The sequence below is a fragment of the Atractosteus spatula genome, chromosome 4, assembly GCF_055471065.1.
Source record: "Atractosteus spatula isolate fAtrSpa1 chromosome 4, fAtrSpa1.hap1, whole genome shotgun sequence".
Lineage (NCBI taxonomy): Eukaryota > Metazoa > Chordata > Actinopteri > Semionotiformes > Lepisosteidae > Atractosteus > Atractosteus spatula.
Window position 1 is genome coordinate 31,973,350 of NC_142709.1, and position 13,936 is coordinate 31,987,285.

The window sequence follows — 13,936 nt, forward strand, 5'->3', positions numbered from 1 at the left end:
AATGAAAGCACCTCAGACACAACTCGGGCACAAACCAGCGCACACAATATGGTGAGCTCTGTTGCTTGTGTTGTTTGGAGGGGGAGTTCAGAAATGCCCCCCCACACAAACACACAGACTGGCGACTCTTTATCTTTAAGTACTTCAAGTCCCCCCTCCTCGTGTCAGAGAGGCTAACAGACTTACACCGTTTTTTTATCAGGCTTCAGCAGCCGGCTGGAAAACTCGCTGAGGATGGTAAGGTATGAGATGTAGGGCGGAGTGTGCTTCTCCCCTCCCTGCACGAATCCCCCGAAGACGAACTCTATACCATCCCTGCGAACAAAAGGGCAAACTCAAACTGAGCAGGAGCATATTATACAGACAACCTGTGGGGTTTGCACAGCCATTAAGACCCTTCCCACACGAGGCCTTTAAATCATTCCCCCCAACCCTTACGAAAACAAACCTGATATCAGGCCTCAGCCGCTATGAGTACAATGCACTATAAATCAACAGAATTCCAAATAAAGCAATGGAGCCCAGAAACAGTACGCGCCATTTGCAAGACAGCTGCATAAAAGCTCACACCCCCCTAAGACGGTTCTGAAATGATCTGTTTTGGGGGGTTTTCTTGATCCGGACTGGGCTGGCTGAAGCCTTTGGCCGTTTGAAAACAATATCTTGGAAAAGCCTAAAGCTTTTCATTTTGTGAGCCTATAGAGCAGCACGAGAAACAGTGACACAGTGATTAGGTTTTCTAGTTCATGACAACTCAGCCGCATTGTAGCAGCTTGAAAATCGCACCAAAATCCTTTTAATCCACAGGTCCCCTTCACATCCCGGAATGGTGAATAACAGCAGGGACAATCCCCAGCTGTTCAGACAGAAATTAAAATATGTATATTTTTATGGGGTAAATGAAAAGGCAAAAATCACACAAAGATATTTTTGGGACAAAGATGAGCTGCGAAACACATTTTCCAAAACCACCCCGTGCCATCTCCCAAGAGCTTGCCTGTGGATCAGGGCCAGAGATTCCCTGGATTTGATCTGGTCCCATCCAAAAGTCAGGGAGAAGCGCCGGGCCAGTTCCTTGATGCTGCTGAATGTCTGAATGGACGAACTGCACACGGTGCCGCTCTCCTGCTCCTGCTTTAGCCTGAGGAACAGCTGCAGAAAGCACAAATGGCTTCTTTAAAAACTGAACGGTCCCAGCGGCAGACATTTACATAGAGAAAATTCACATTAAAACTAAACGTCTTATTTGGCAGTTGCTAGCTGCAGAAAAATTTAATTCAAGGAAACACTTTGTATCACTAAAAACATTATTCACACTTTTCAATCGAAACGTACACCCAAACTTTCCCCAGTTTCTGTTTAACTTCCAGATATATTGATCAGTGTTTTTAACAACTTCACTTTAACCTGTTTGTCAGCTGTCTTCAATATACAAACTTTATTCAGCGTCAGGGACTCCATTCTTTGTACAGAACACTACCAGCCTGGGTGCGACCCGGGTTTATCGAGCTACGCATCAGAGAATCACAAAAGAACCCTTCTAAGACAAAGCCTTTCAGCACAGACCCTTTACCAATCACTCGAGCAGCTGTGGTTATTACCTGCGATTGGGTTAATTTTTTAATTCACAAGAGCAGTCAATGGTTGAAGCCAATAACGAGTAAAACCATAGAGTGGTTCAACACAACAGAGCGGAGCATGCTGGGAGGCCCGCCAGAAGAAGGGTTCACAAGGACAAGGATCTCGGGGAAAAAAGAGAACTAAAAAATGAAGATTAAAAAGCAGGCGCTGAAGATAATGCTTCAATACCGCGGAGGTCTGGAAGTGTTTCAGCTCTCTTTCTCATGGCCAGCAGAGCGAACTAGTAAAGAGCTGGTGTGCTGTAGTAATGGAATGTTCCATCAGATGCTGAGAGCTGTGACATCTCAATGATCTAGTGAAGTGATGACAGCCTGCAAGGCTCGCTGGGAGATCGGGGGTAGGGCCCTGAAACATTTGGCACACATCTTCATGGAGCCAGACAATGGGAGAGGCTTAGCAGATGTCAGATATGTGTCTACGGGCAGGGCCTGCCCTTGTATTCTACATACCTGCTGCAGGCAGAGGACAAGGGTCCTTGCACTCTCAATCTTATCCATCTGCCTGGTCCTGCTCAGAGTCTCCTTAATGATGTCTCCAAAGTCATTGTAATACTACAGAAAGACAAGACAGACACTGATGATGATGATAATAAAAAACATCATCACAAGCTTATTCTGCGTGCATCTACATACATTCGTTCAGCATTTTAAAAGATGGGGAGAGGTCCAGAATGATAAACAGCCTGTTTTTGTTTAAATTAAAAAATGAAAACCACAAGAACAATAATTCTAGAGAGCCCCCCAGGCTTCCTAGATCTAGATTTTATCTAGATTTCTGAGAGGGAAATGTAGAGGATATTTTGGATAAATGCAAAGATTAGAAAATCATTTTGCCTCTTGGATCTGAGCTCCAGCTGCTTGCTAACATGTACAGACCATGCAGAGGTTTGCTGTAAAGACAGTATAATGGCAATACATCTGCAGTGAACGATTACAATCACAATCAAGCTAAAAACACAGCCAGCACAGAGATGAAGATGGAAATCACTGGCTGCCCTTTCCCTAATAACTTTTGGGGTCTTTAAAAAAAAACACTAGAATTGCCTTTTCTGGGGCTAAAGTCACCCCATTTAGAATAGCCAATTGTTTTTATCACTTCTACTGTAGGTTCACAGTTACAAAATGAACACAGGAGAAGATCAGGAAGTGAAAACAGACTCCTCCCCCTTATATGAACTATATATACAGTAATATATAATAACCTGGCTATATAAACTATAATAATTCCTTTCGACATTTCTGCTACAAAGTCAGAACCATGAAATTAAACATGATGTTGCCTCTAGTATTAAAGATAATATGACTCTTAAAAGTCAAAAACTAGCAAGAAACCCCTTATGGTCTAATTCTAAGATTACTGGTAAAAACTTCCCCCTCTCTATTTTAACAAAGCAGAATCCAATGCTATGAAATTAATTCAAACATCACAGAAAAAATACAGCAGGAAGGAGTTTACTCCGTTAGGCTCGTGCTGAATGCTGCCACATGCTCCAAAGCCAAGGTCACACAACCTGCTGGACAAATTTCCTCAGCACAGTGGAGAAGACATTTGTCCGATTATGATTACGTTTTATGTAACAGGACAGAAGGATTTACAGCGCAAGCCCCCGGTTTCAACTGGATTGGGCGGGGAAAAAAAAACCTGCTTAATCAGAAAAAGCACATCTGATTTAAATCAGATAGCCACAGCACACGTCGGAATCAAGAAATGTTTTATCGAAAGCCCTGATAAAACAGCAGTCACAGCAAATCCTCTTGTCCCAGCTGTTCAGTCAGCCCTTGGAAGACAGCTGCAGTTAAGATCTAATCGCCTTTTCCTCTGATGGTTTTTGCACCTCAAGGTCAGGGTCCATCTGCGTAGTAGGAGCCATGGAGCCCAGGTGGAGTTACTTTGCTCCACAGCCTGTCAATGCTCCCCTGTTCCCTCTCTTTCTGAACAACTACAGAAGCTCTACCTTAAGGAGCCACTGCCCAAAATGCCCAGCACACAGGCGGCTCTTTCTGAATACAGAAAACAAAGTTCCCTTTGGCAGAATGGAGGTTCAGTCAGAAATTAGTTTTCTTTCAATCCTGCTGAAAGTCAGTTGACTTGTTAATGCCGATCACATGTAGGAAATGTATCTGACCAGCAACCATTGTAACAAGCTTTGTTGGTCCCCAAACATCTTTTTACAGTGCAATACCATGAGCATTTTCTTTTTTTCCCCCTAGCAAATGAATGTACAATGCTGGAAAATAAGAAACAAAGTCATATAGAAAGAAACAGGCAAAAGAAATGATGAGTTATGAGTTTTTTACAATTTTCCTTAACATTTATAATACCCTGGGCATTATATCGTCTGTAAACTGGACTGCTCAAATGTGATCAAGTACATACAGTACATACCCCTGACACATTAATATGAGCGCTGAACAAACACTGCTTTTCTGTGTGCTGCCCTAAACCATTTAAAAAATGAAAATAAGAAGGGTTACAAATGAGAGGAGGCCATTATGGCCTTGGTATACCCACTTGGTAGTCTGTAGTTAATTCAGCACTTACTTAAAGAGCTGAGGAAAAATTCTCACCTACAGTACAACGATGACCTGTGCATGGCAATGCCTCTGCGAGATGAAGCACTTTTCCCAGGGTACAACAGCAGCTGCCCACCCAGTATGTGGGCACAGGACCTTCTGGTCAAAGGTCATTAACCACTGCGCGCAACACCACCCTGCCCCCTCAGGTACAGACACACTTGCAGCATCTCCAAAGCTGTATATTACAGCAAGGATTTGTTTTACATTGGGGTTTTTTTCCTGAAAACATTCCCCTTAATCTATCATTATCTGATACAAACCCTTTTGCCACACTTCCTGTAATGCAGGGCTGCCCAATTTCAGTCCTAAACGGCTGCTGTCCAGCAGGTTTTATAGGCCTCTACATTTTCCAGCTTCTTGAGAAAAAGGAATTACTTCTCCCCAAGTGCAATGAATTAATTTCAACTAGGTTCTGAAGGGCTCAGGTGGAAAGGAACCCAGAGCCACTCTGTGCCTAAACAATATGGAATAGACTATGTCACTACTCGGTGGCACCGTCTCTCTGCACCGCTGTCGTTCCTCCCTACTGCCGCTGCGCTGTGGCAGGGAGGGGGCTACCTTCATGTACTGCTGGAATATCTCCGCCGCAGCGCTCATCTCCAGCACGCTGTGCACGATCAGTTTGCAGTACGCGGCCAGCAGGTTCCTCCTCCTGTGCAGCTCATCCAGTTTACCGACTCCCGCGTCGCTCTCGCTGGCTGTGAAGGGGGGGGTGGGAAGAGTACGAAAGAAACGCTCAAATTTTGCAGCAAAGAATCTGTAATACGGTTTCGTTATTACACCCAACTGCTTAAACCTCACATCAGGAGATAATGCAATAACTTTTTGAAGTTGAAGATGAGTTGAAGTTAATAATGTTTTTCATAAAGTCTATAGCCCTAAACACTTAGATTTTTTTTAATGACTGCATTTCCCCCGTCACCCCTACACAGCCAAGTTGTAACGTCTCCAAAATTAATAAACGGTTACCTTGTTCCCGCGAAAGTCTGAAAATTGTACAATCTGTGGATTGTAGTTTTATTACTCTTTCACACTGGTGGTACAATACCACATTTAATTCCTTTTCTGAAAACACCAGACAAGCCCTACAGAACAGATATACGCTGTATGGATGGCCTAGTGGTAGGATTCGACGCACACAGATGAAAAGCACACCGAATGTCTGGCCTCATTTTTTATGTCGCGCTGCTAATTGCTGTGCTGTAACCCGCAGCTCATCAGAGTGCACAAGATCCCTGCAGTGGACGTACTGTAAACAGCAGTGCACCACAAAATATAAACTGGGTAAAATGAGTCATGCAGCTTTCCTCAAAAACCTCAATGTGCGAACAGATTGTCAGGCACTCAAAAAGGCACACAGTGCTTTGAGTTCACACTCAGCAGAATGCACAGTTACTCCACAAGCAAGCTCATCTAGACAAACCCATCCAATTTACAAACTGGATTACAAAGTGGATTCCTCCAATCTACAGACCTCTAAACTATAGCAGCCCTAATCCAGATTAGGCAAAGTGGCAGTTAAGATCTTCTATTTTGCGTCACTGTCCAGCAGAGTTCAACAAAACACTTTGCCTGTCCCACACCTACCCAGTCCTACACTGCCAACCCCCCTGGGATGTCTATTCCCTATTTCATTACGAATCCTCACATATTGGATCATCGCAGCACCTTGCCCATATTGATCAGTTTGTCATAATAAGGTTTCAAGCCCATGACTGCTTTATCTAAAGTGATGGATACCTCCACATGAAAAAATGTTGAAATCTAATGTTTTTAACAGCTAAGGGCTTCCTTAGATCAATATGCTGTCAGAGGGATGGAGACTACCCCATGGTGGAAGACTGACGACTCCCTCTAAAAATTATAGGAAATAAAATGCCAAATTATATGGCTGCAATGCAGGTTACATTGTGAATTTAAGATGAAGGCTAAACTTTATCTGCAAACATTTACTTTAATTCCCCCATGCTGTCTCACAGTTTGCACTATGTTTTACCATAGCTGAGAGTACTTGGCTGTGTTTCTTATGCAACTTCTAACTTTGCATAACATAATGCTGAGACTTTTATCAAAGAAGGCTTTCCTGATTATTAGTGTTTAGGCCAGATTAAAAAAGTAACCTACAGTACCTACAAAGAAGAGGTCCTTTAGAAGTACTGATCAATGAAAGAAAGTAATGCAATATGCTCAAACAGTACACAGGGCCGTAGATGGCTTGAGTACAAATTGTTGTTAAATTTAAAACTGAAAACAGGAGCAACTTCTGGGGTTTGGAACTTTTAGGGTTTGGCTACCCACCCCAGCTGATAAAGCCAATACCCTGGTTTCTTTGAAGAAATGGCAGGATGTGATCCTGAGATCAATTATCTACTACAACTAACCACCAAACCAGCTGGATGAGCTGAATGCCCTCCTGTTGTTTGTATCCGTCCTTATGAATCATTAGATTTAACTCGCTGGTGCCCGCACCTCTGTCGCCGGGCCAAATGCTTAATACTCCTCTGCACCCTCCTCCAACCTGGCTTCTCCTACTTTCTGCCCAGACAGAACTCGGATATGAGCAAAAACGACTCAGTTGAAAGCTGCGTCAGATTTTATTTTCATCTCTCTTCTATACCCACCAATTCAGAATAATAAAGAGGATCTTTATTATTCTTTGGGGTGGTTCGATGACCCCTGTTGTTTCCGCACAGGCGGACAATAATTCAGTGCCATGCAGGAACCTGGTACCAGCTGCAGGACAGGTGCAGCACATCATTCAGCTGCAGGTGCCTGCCAGGTGAACCACCTGCACACTTCTGCTTGGGAATCACAGGCACATCTGGACCTCTGGACACATGTTGCCCTGCTAGACTTTAACGAGTAGCTTCAGAATTCTAGAACTGTGGCAAAATACCAACCACAAAAGGGAGCAGACGGAAACACGCCCACATCTGAGAGCTACTGTAGGCCTAATGCACCGCGCACGGTTTGCAGCGGACATCCTCTTGTAATATAATACTGACATCATGGGCACAGACATTATTTCAAAATCTTTTCAGCTGTCGCTTTATTCCAAAAAAAGCTTTACATGTGCACCCATTTATGCAGCTGGGAATTTTACTGAAGCAATCTAGGTAAAGTCACTTGCTCACAATACAACAGCAGGACCCCACAACTTTCCTCTTACACCTCCAAAGTCTTCACCACAGCTCCCAGTGGTTGCCTCCCCGCTGTACAATGGAATATATCCATTATTTAAGGGAGGCATTCATTTATACAGCAAGAAGAGAAAGGATTGCTTATCTGCACGCTCATCAGAAATCCCTGAAAGTCACTGCTTGAGAAACCCCAGCTGTATGGTTCAGTGTAAAGGCCCCGATTTGAATGGTGTCTAACTGGAAACCCCATTCACACTTTAAGACTGCCATCTGCTGGTTGTCATTGTTTACAGTATCTGAAATATAAACGGGCTGAGAGCTACTCTGTACTTGAAGGTACTCTAAGAAATCACACAGGAACATACATGTGTTCTAATTACTTTCTGAACATGCTATTTATGATGGTATCCTGTTTATCATCATTCTGTACTTAAATTATTACAGGCTCGCTTTAAACACATTCAAATTTCAATAATATTTAACAGAAGACAAAACACATTAACCAGCAAGAAACTAAAGGTACCACTGAAGCCACTAATTATGTGGCACCCTGAAATGAAACTTTTAGGTATGACATCCAATGGTAGATGGCAAGGAAAAAGAACTTTCACCACGTGCTTTGTAATACAGCAATGCCCTTGTATCTATGCTACACTAATTCTTCGTTATGGTGGCCTGTCAAAGGTACAGTAACTTTCTCTTGGTACAGTGCAACTATGTAAGGTATTCACATTATAGTTTACACTCAGGAGTTACACCTATTCACAGATTAAGTTAGCTACTGCAGTGTTTTTGAGAAGTTCCATTTAAACTCTAGCATTGTATTGTCTACTACTCCGATGGGTCATGTGCCTGAAGAGTTCCTCACTTCCATTCGGTGCACGTCTCCTTTTCTAATGCGAGATCTGTACATGTCGTCAAAGCATGCGTTCCTCCTGTTCCGTCCCCCCTTGCCTGAAGTACAGGACGAAAGGGTGTCCGAGCCCGCTGGTGCTTCTTCAGGAAGGCTCACCTCTGCTCTGGCTGTCCTGCTCCAGGCCGGTGAACACACGCTCTTGTATGAAGGACAGCAGTGCCTTCTGGAGCTTGGGGTCGGGGGTGTAGAGAAGGGGGCTGACAGCCCCTTGTTCCACAGAGTGAAGCTGATAGCTATGAGCCATCAGAACATCGCAGAGGGACAGGAAGGCCTGAGGAGAGGTCAAACCAGATGCAATCAATAAAGCAATCTCTCATAAAGCAATTAAATACGGCAACGATAACTTCAGATCAGACGTGTGTTCAGCGTTTTAAATCCGTGGCAAATGGACGCTTCTGCCGGGAGCCGTGCAAAAGACACCCAGAAAAGGCAGCTCATATTCCCAGTTCTACAAACTTTTCCAAATGTCAGGAATGTCAGGTCTTTTCAAATGTGTGTTAATCTTAGGTATTCAGCAAAGTAATCCATGAAATGTTTGTACACACTCGGACAGAGTCACATTTTTTGCAGAAAGACACCAGCTTATAAGGGACGAAAACATGACTGGATGCCCGTTATTTCAATAATTCCTTATACTAAAGGCTTGTTATGCTTGTCCATCTTCTGAATTGCAGACCTTATTATTCAAGTTCACTTTTAACAGGCTATGATTCATTTTCCAGATAAACCCAGAACACACAGATCCATGTTCATGAAGTGTTTTTCACCACATCATAGTAACAGACCAGTACGAAAATAGCAATCTAAAGCTATATACCAATGTCATATCAATCAGTACAGGGAGGTCAATCACTGCAAAAGTCTCTGAAGGCAGTTCAAATGTTTAGGTTTGATTTTGTAACTCAAGAAACGCACCGCCCATATACTGTGATGGAACATGCCTTATGAGACATACAGTAGACCATAATTTGGTTCAGTTTGGATTGCCTCAGCAATAAAGTCAATACCCCAGTATTGTAAAAACAGTGCTGCATGGGAAAACTACTGTTTGTAAGAAAACTCTAGCTTTTTAACTTGTTCCAAAGAGCAAAACATTATAATTACAACTAAATGTTTTTAGAAACATATATGTTCTGTACAAAGTTGGCACTCTCTCAAACTCTTAGACGTCAGTGCGACACAAAATATATTTGCTCAACAGAAACAGTACGATGCAGAAAAGGGACACAAGCCAGTCCACAATTTCTCTGCAGGAAATTAAATTTAGAAAGGAAATGGGCACTCACTAACTTTGATACATCTCTAAGAAAATGAAAAGCCTTTAACATTTTGGAATTGTTGCTGCTTTGCTTAGCCATAGAAATCCAATAAAAAACCATGCACTAACCAACCTGTTCCTTTACAGCAGGATGAGCATGGGACAGGCAACGATGACATTTCTCACAAAAGTTTCTTAACTGACTTCTTTGGGCAAGCGCACTCTCCTTCAAGCAAAAACACACAAATGGTTTAAAATTGGAATTGTTACAAGCACTCACATCACAAACTGAGCATCGAAAGAGACTTATCACTCTATGCCAGCATTTTCAGAAACATGAAGTATACAGAATCTGGATAAAGTACACAGAATATGTTTTTGGCGTCACTTTGATTAAATGACCATTCACGACTGACAGCAACACGCTTGAGTGACTTTGAGCATTGCTGGGTGGAAGTAGTTTATATGTTTCTGTTGGTTTTCTTCAGCTTTTGGTTTATCACAAGTGGTTTACACAAGTGGCTCACATACAGTAAGCTGGTGGAGATCCAGTATACAACTGAGGAATGTGAGGTCTGTGTTAAGACCTTACATATCTTGACTGTCCCTCTTCATACTGGCGAGTTTCATGCTGAGAGAAACTCATCTCGGGCCAGAGGTGGGAGGCAGAGTTCTGTCTGCAGCAAAAAGGTCGTTCTGAAGGAAACTGCCGTCAGACACATTCTGTACAGTAAGTTATGTATTTATGAACATAATGATAAATAAACAAAATAAAGTGGATTAGTGTTAAATAAACAGAAATTAAAACCATACTGTGTTTTTAATCTTAATTTTTTAAAAAAACATTAAAGCCTGGCCAATTTAATGTAAACTTAAAAACCAGTAGCTTTATTTGTTTCATAAAGAACCATTTAGGTCTTCACTGATATTCTTCATAATGTAAATTTCTTTTCAAATTATGATATAAAATTTTGCTGGGGACGCAGAACTTGCAATTTTAGGTATTCCAATAATTGTGCGACCCCGTCCTCTAATTTCATCAACATGACTCATTTTAATCCCTGTTTTCTGCTGAATGTTTCTTTTCATTTGAAATCGCCTTACCACTAAAGTCAAATGCCAGTGGAATTAGAATTGCAGATTACAACATATTCATTGCTGCTGACTGAAATTACTGTCCATATTGTCAATTATTGATGAAAAAGTCCCCGACACAAACTGCCATCCACTCTCTTCTCTTGCATAAAAATTAAATGCTTTTTTGGAGCGTTCATAATAGCCATCAATATTTGATTTAAGATACGTCAAAAGGTCAATGAACATACAGAAAAATACCATTAGGTTCTTCCAGAGACAAAAGATTTAATAATAAGAACAGCATATTAAGATGTTCAGTGCATGGCTATCCAAATGCTAGTTATTTATAAAATTCAATCTATAACTTTCAGAGTACTTCCCTTAATTTTTTCAAATTCATTTTTGCTCCAGTATTTGTTTTTTCTTATTAAAGGCCTAGAGGTCACTGGGACTAAATGAAAGATCTGATCTTTGAACTTGCTTATTTTTTTGTTTGCGGGCACTGTTGTTACTATGTTTCAGTAAAAGTTGGAATTTAAAAAATCCATCCTCTGCAAAGCACACATAAGGCTTTTGTTTGGTTTTTATTCTAACCTGAGAAATCAACTAAACAATTAACCTTATTATTTTCTAAATTAGACATATATAGGATTGTTCTTAACGTACAGTACGTTACAGTTGAATATAAAAGAAACTGATTTCCGTAAAGTTTTAGTGTTACAATTATGCACCTTTTTAAATAACCAGATCATGGTTGTGACTGAAAAAATGAGTGGGACGAGAAGATGCTAGACCCTTGAGCAACTTCATGTGACCCTACTGGTCTAAAGAGAGGAGTTTTGATTAAATACCGAAAGGTAGACAGTAACACAGCAGGCCTTTGCCTGTGAACTGAAGATCTCCAACTTTAGAGCAGAATAAAAACTGAATTGATAATAGGTTTGATTGGAGCCTTTACCAATTAAGGATTCAATGGAGGAAGGAGTTCAGGGACGGAATAAATCAGGCTGGTAAGGTGTCCGCAGGACAAGAGGGACCCCAGCGAATGCCCGGGGTTAGCAGACTGAAGGCAACACATGATTTAAATGCACTTCGGACTGGAGTATGAAGACTTTCACAATTACTTACCCTGGAAGACACACCTCCACAGCTTGTGTTCAGCTGCCAGAGAACAGCGTAGCACGCACACTGTAAAGCATGGACAATTACCTGTTGAAAAGTACATACATAGTTACAATCATCCGTGCACTTGACACTAAAGCACATGCACAGTAGGTAGGATAATAGCTACTGCTTGTGCACCTCATGAGGGACTCCTTGCTGGACCTCAGCAGTAAGTAGTCTTGAAATGGTGTCGTACACTCTCCACTTTGACAGGTCATGAGCACTGCCATTTAGAAAACAAGACAAAAAAAACACTGAAATGGTGCCAAATTGCAATCGATCAGTAATACGACTTTCTAGATCAGAGAATGCTTTTATGTAAAGACAGATGTCTAACATCAGCTGTAATCTCTGAGAAAATGCCAGCTTTCTGTGTTACATCTATCTTGTTTGTCAGGTAAAATTCAAATGTGTTTGCAAAAGCAGAAACAAGTTTTCAGCTTATTTAACAGATTCACACAAGTGTTGCTAAATGTGGGTTCTTTTTGCCAGGACAACAGGTGTTTTGATCAGGAACGGAAATTTTAGAAAATGAGAATTTTTAATTCCTTATCATTCACATGTACCCATCTAACAAATGAAATGCTTTTTATATGCTACGTATGTAAATGTCAGGTTGTCCTTCAGAGCTAGCTTGTAGACCACCAATGAGAAACAAGAAATTCAGTGCAACAGGGCTAACATATCTGTGCTTCCCTGCCAAACCATCATGCTTGTGGGGAGACACACGCTAAGTTAGAGAAATTCATACTTGTGAAAAGCCGTGACTCTCTTGAGCAAAAATAAAATCTTGTTTGCTCTTTCTTCATCTGCAGCTGGGGTCCCACCCTGGAAGAAAGAGAAGATTAGAAAATCACTTTCTTTTGCTTAGGTTTTCCCTCAAAGACCCTGCAAACGGTTAAGGACTAATATACAATAACGATGGGCTTTCCCATGCATCAGTGCTCAGGTTTCATCCATGCCCTTTTTTAAAAGCATAATTGTGACATTCTACAAACTACTGTGGCAAGATCCATAATAGAGAGAGGACTGTTGACAGGCATGTTTTTAATGTCTTTTTATATTACAATTACAATTAGACGTCACCTCCATGCCAACAAACTATTTGGAAGGCTTTTCCATGTCAAAACATGAAGTATTTTAAAAGATAATGGACTATTTCCAAGACAATACTAGAGATCCGAAGAAGATGCCTCATAAAGGCATCACTACATATACATATACAATTTAAAATTCATGAATATGCTTATTTGTGATCCATCTGGCTGATTGGGTGTTGGATGGAAGAAGAGCAGAGAGGGATGAAACCGAGCTGTAGGTTGTTAAGTACACCCCACTTTCAAATTAGTTGCACAACAGACGAGATTTGAGAGAGCTTTATGTTGTTTATTTTAGCTGATTACTATAAGAGTAACTACGCTCAGGCTATGCAGACTGAACACCTAATGTTGAATTCACAGAAGCTTAGCACACTAGCAATAATGAGAGGAATGTGATGTAGAGAACAGGATGCACTTGACTGGGTTCTTGAGATATCTATAGCATGAATAGTAAAAACCCCTGTTAGAATGAATAGCTTTTTGCGTCTTACTGTATGTGATACAAAACGGTGTACATAAGCAGCTGTGTCTGCTTTAGAATTTGTGTTGAGACAGTGGACTCTGCCACTGACATTCTCCCTCCCTGCAGACTGAAAAAATCTGTCTCTGGTGAACTCTCTCTTTCAAGGCTCTGATTTCTGGTTTGGACCAGTAAACACCTAACACTTGTTTATTTCAGCTGATCAATTTTATTTTAACTAACTTAAAGCCAATGCATTATTACATTAACTGTCATATAAGGGAGGGTTACTTATGTCTTTTAAACACACACACATATACAGTGCCCTCCAGAATTATTGGCACCCTTGGTAAAGATAAGCAAAAAAGGCTATGAGAAAATGTCTTTGTTGTTTATCAGCTTGATCTTACACAGAAAATAAATATTTTATTAGAAATTATTAGAAATTCCTATGAACGAAATCTAATTGACATACATTCCCATTCATATTTCACCTTTTTAAAGCACACCTGAGTCTTTAGGAACTCTTAAGTGGTCATCCATGACTTCCTGTTTCACTAGGGTATAAATATGAGGTGACATGCAGGCCAAACACCCTTAGTCA

The 13,936-nt window shown here is 41.2% G+C and overlaps 1 protein-coding gene across 2 annotated transcripts in view; it reads right to left on the bottom strand.

Moving 5' to 3' along the window:
* LOC148836085 (cohesin subunit SA-2) overlaps positions 1-13,936 on the bottom strand; it is a 38,755-nt gene that overhangs the window by 3,578 nt on the left and 21,241 nt on the right. For both annotated transcript variants that reach the window (XM_088912870.1, XM_088912869.1), the window contains 9 exons: positions 12,524-12,600; positions 11,911-11,995; positions 11,737-11,817; positions 9,665-9,757; positions 8,370-8,544; positions 4,776-4,915; positions 2,091-2,192; positions 998-1,152; positions 187-315 (listed from right to left, as the gene is read on the bottom strand). In XM_088912870.1, coding sequence (XP_088768996.1) covers positions 187-315; positions 998-1,152; positions 2,091-2,192; positions 4,776-4,915; positions 8,370-8,544; positions 9,665-9,757; positions 11,737-11,817; positions 11,911-11,995; positions 12,524-12,600 — 1,037 coding nt within the window. The remainder of the gene's footprint in view (positions 1-186; positions 316-997; positions 1,153-2,090; positions 2,193-4,775; positions 4,916-8,369; positions 8,545-9,664; positions 9,758-11,736; positions 11,818-11,910; positions 11,996-12,523; positions 12,601-13,936) is intronic.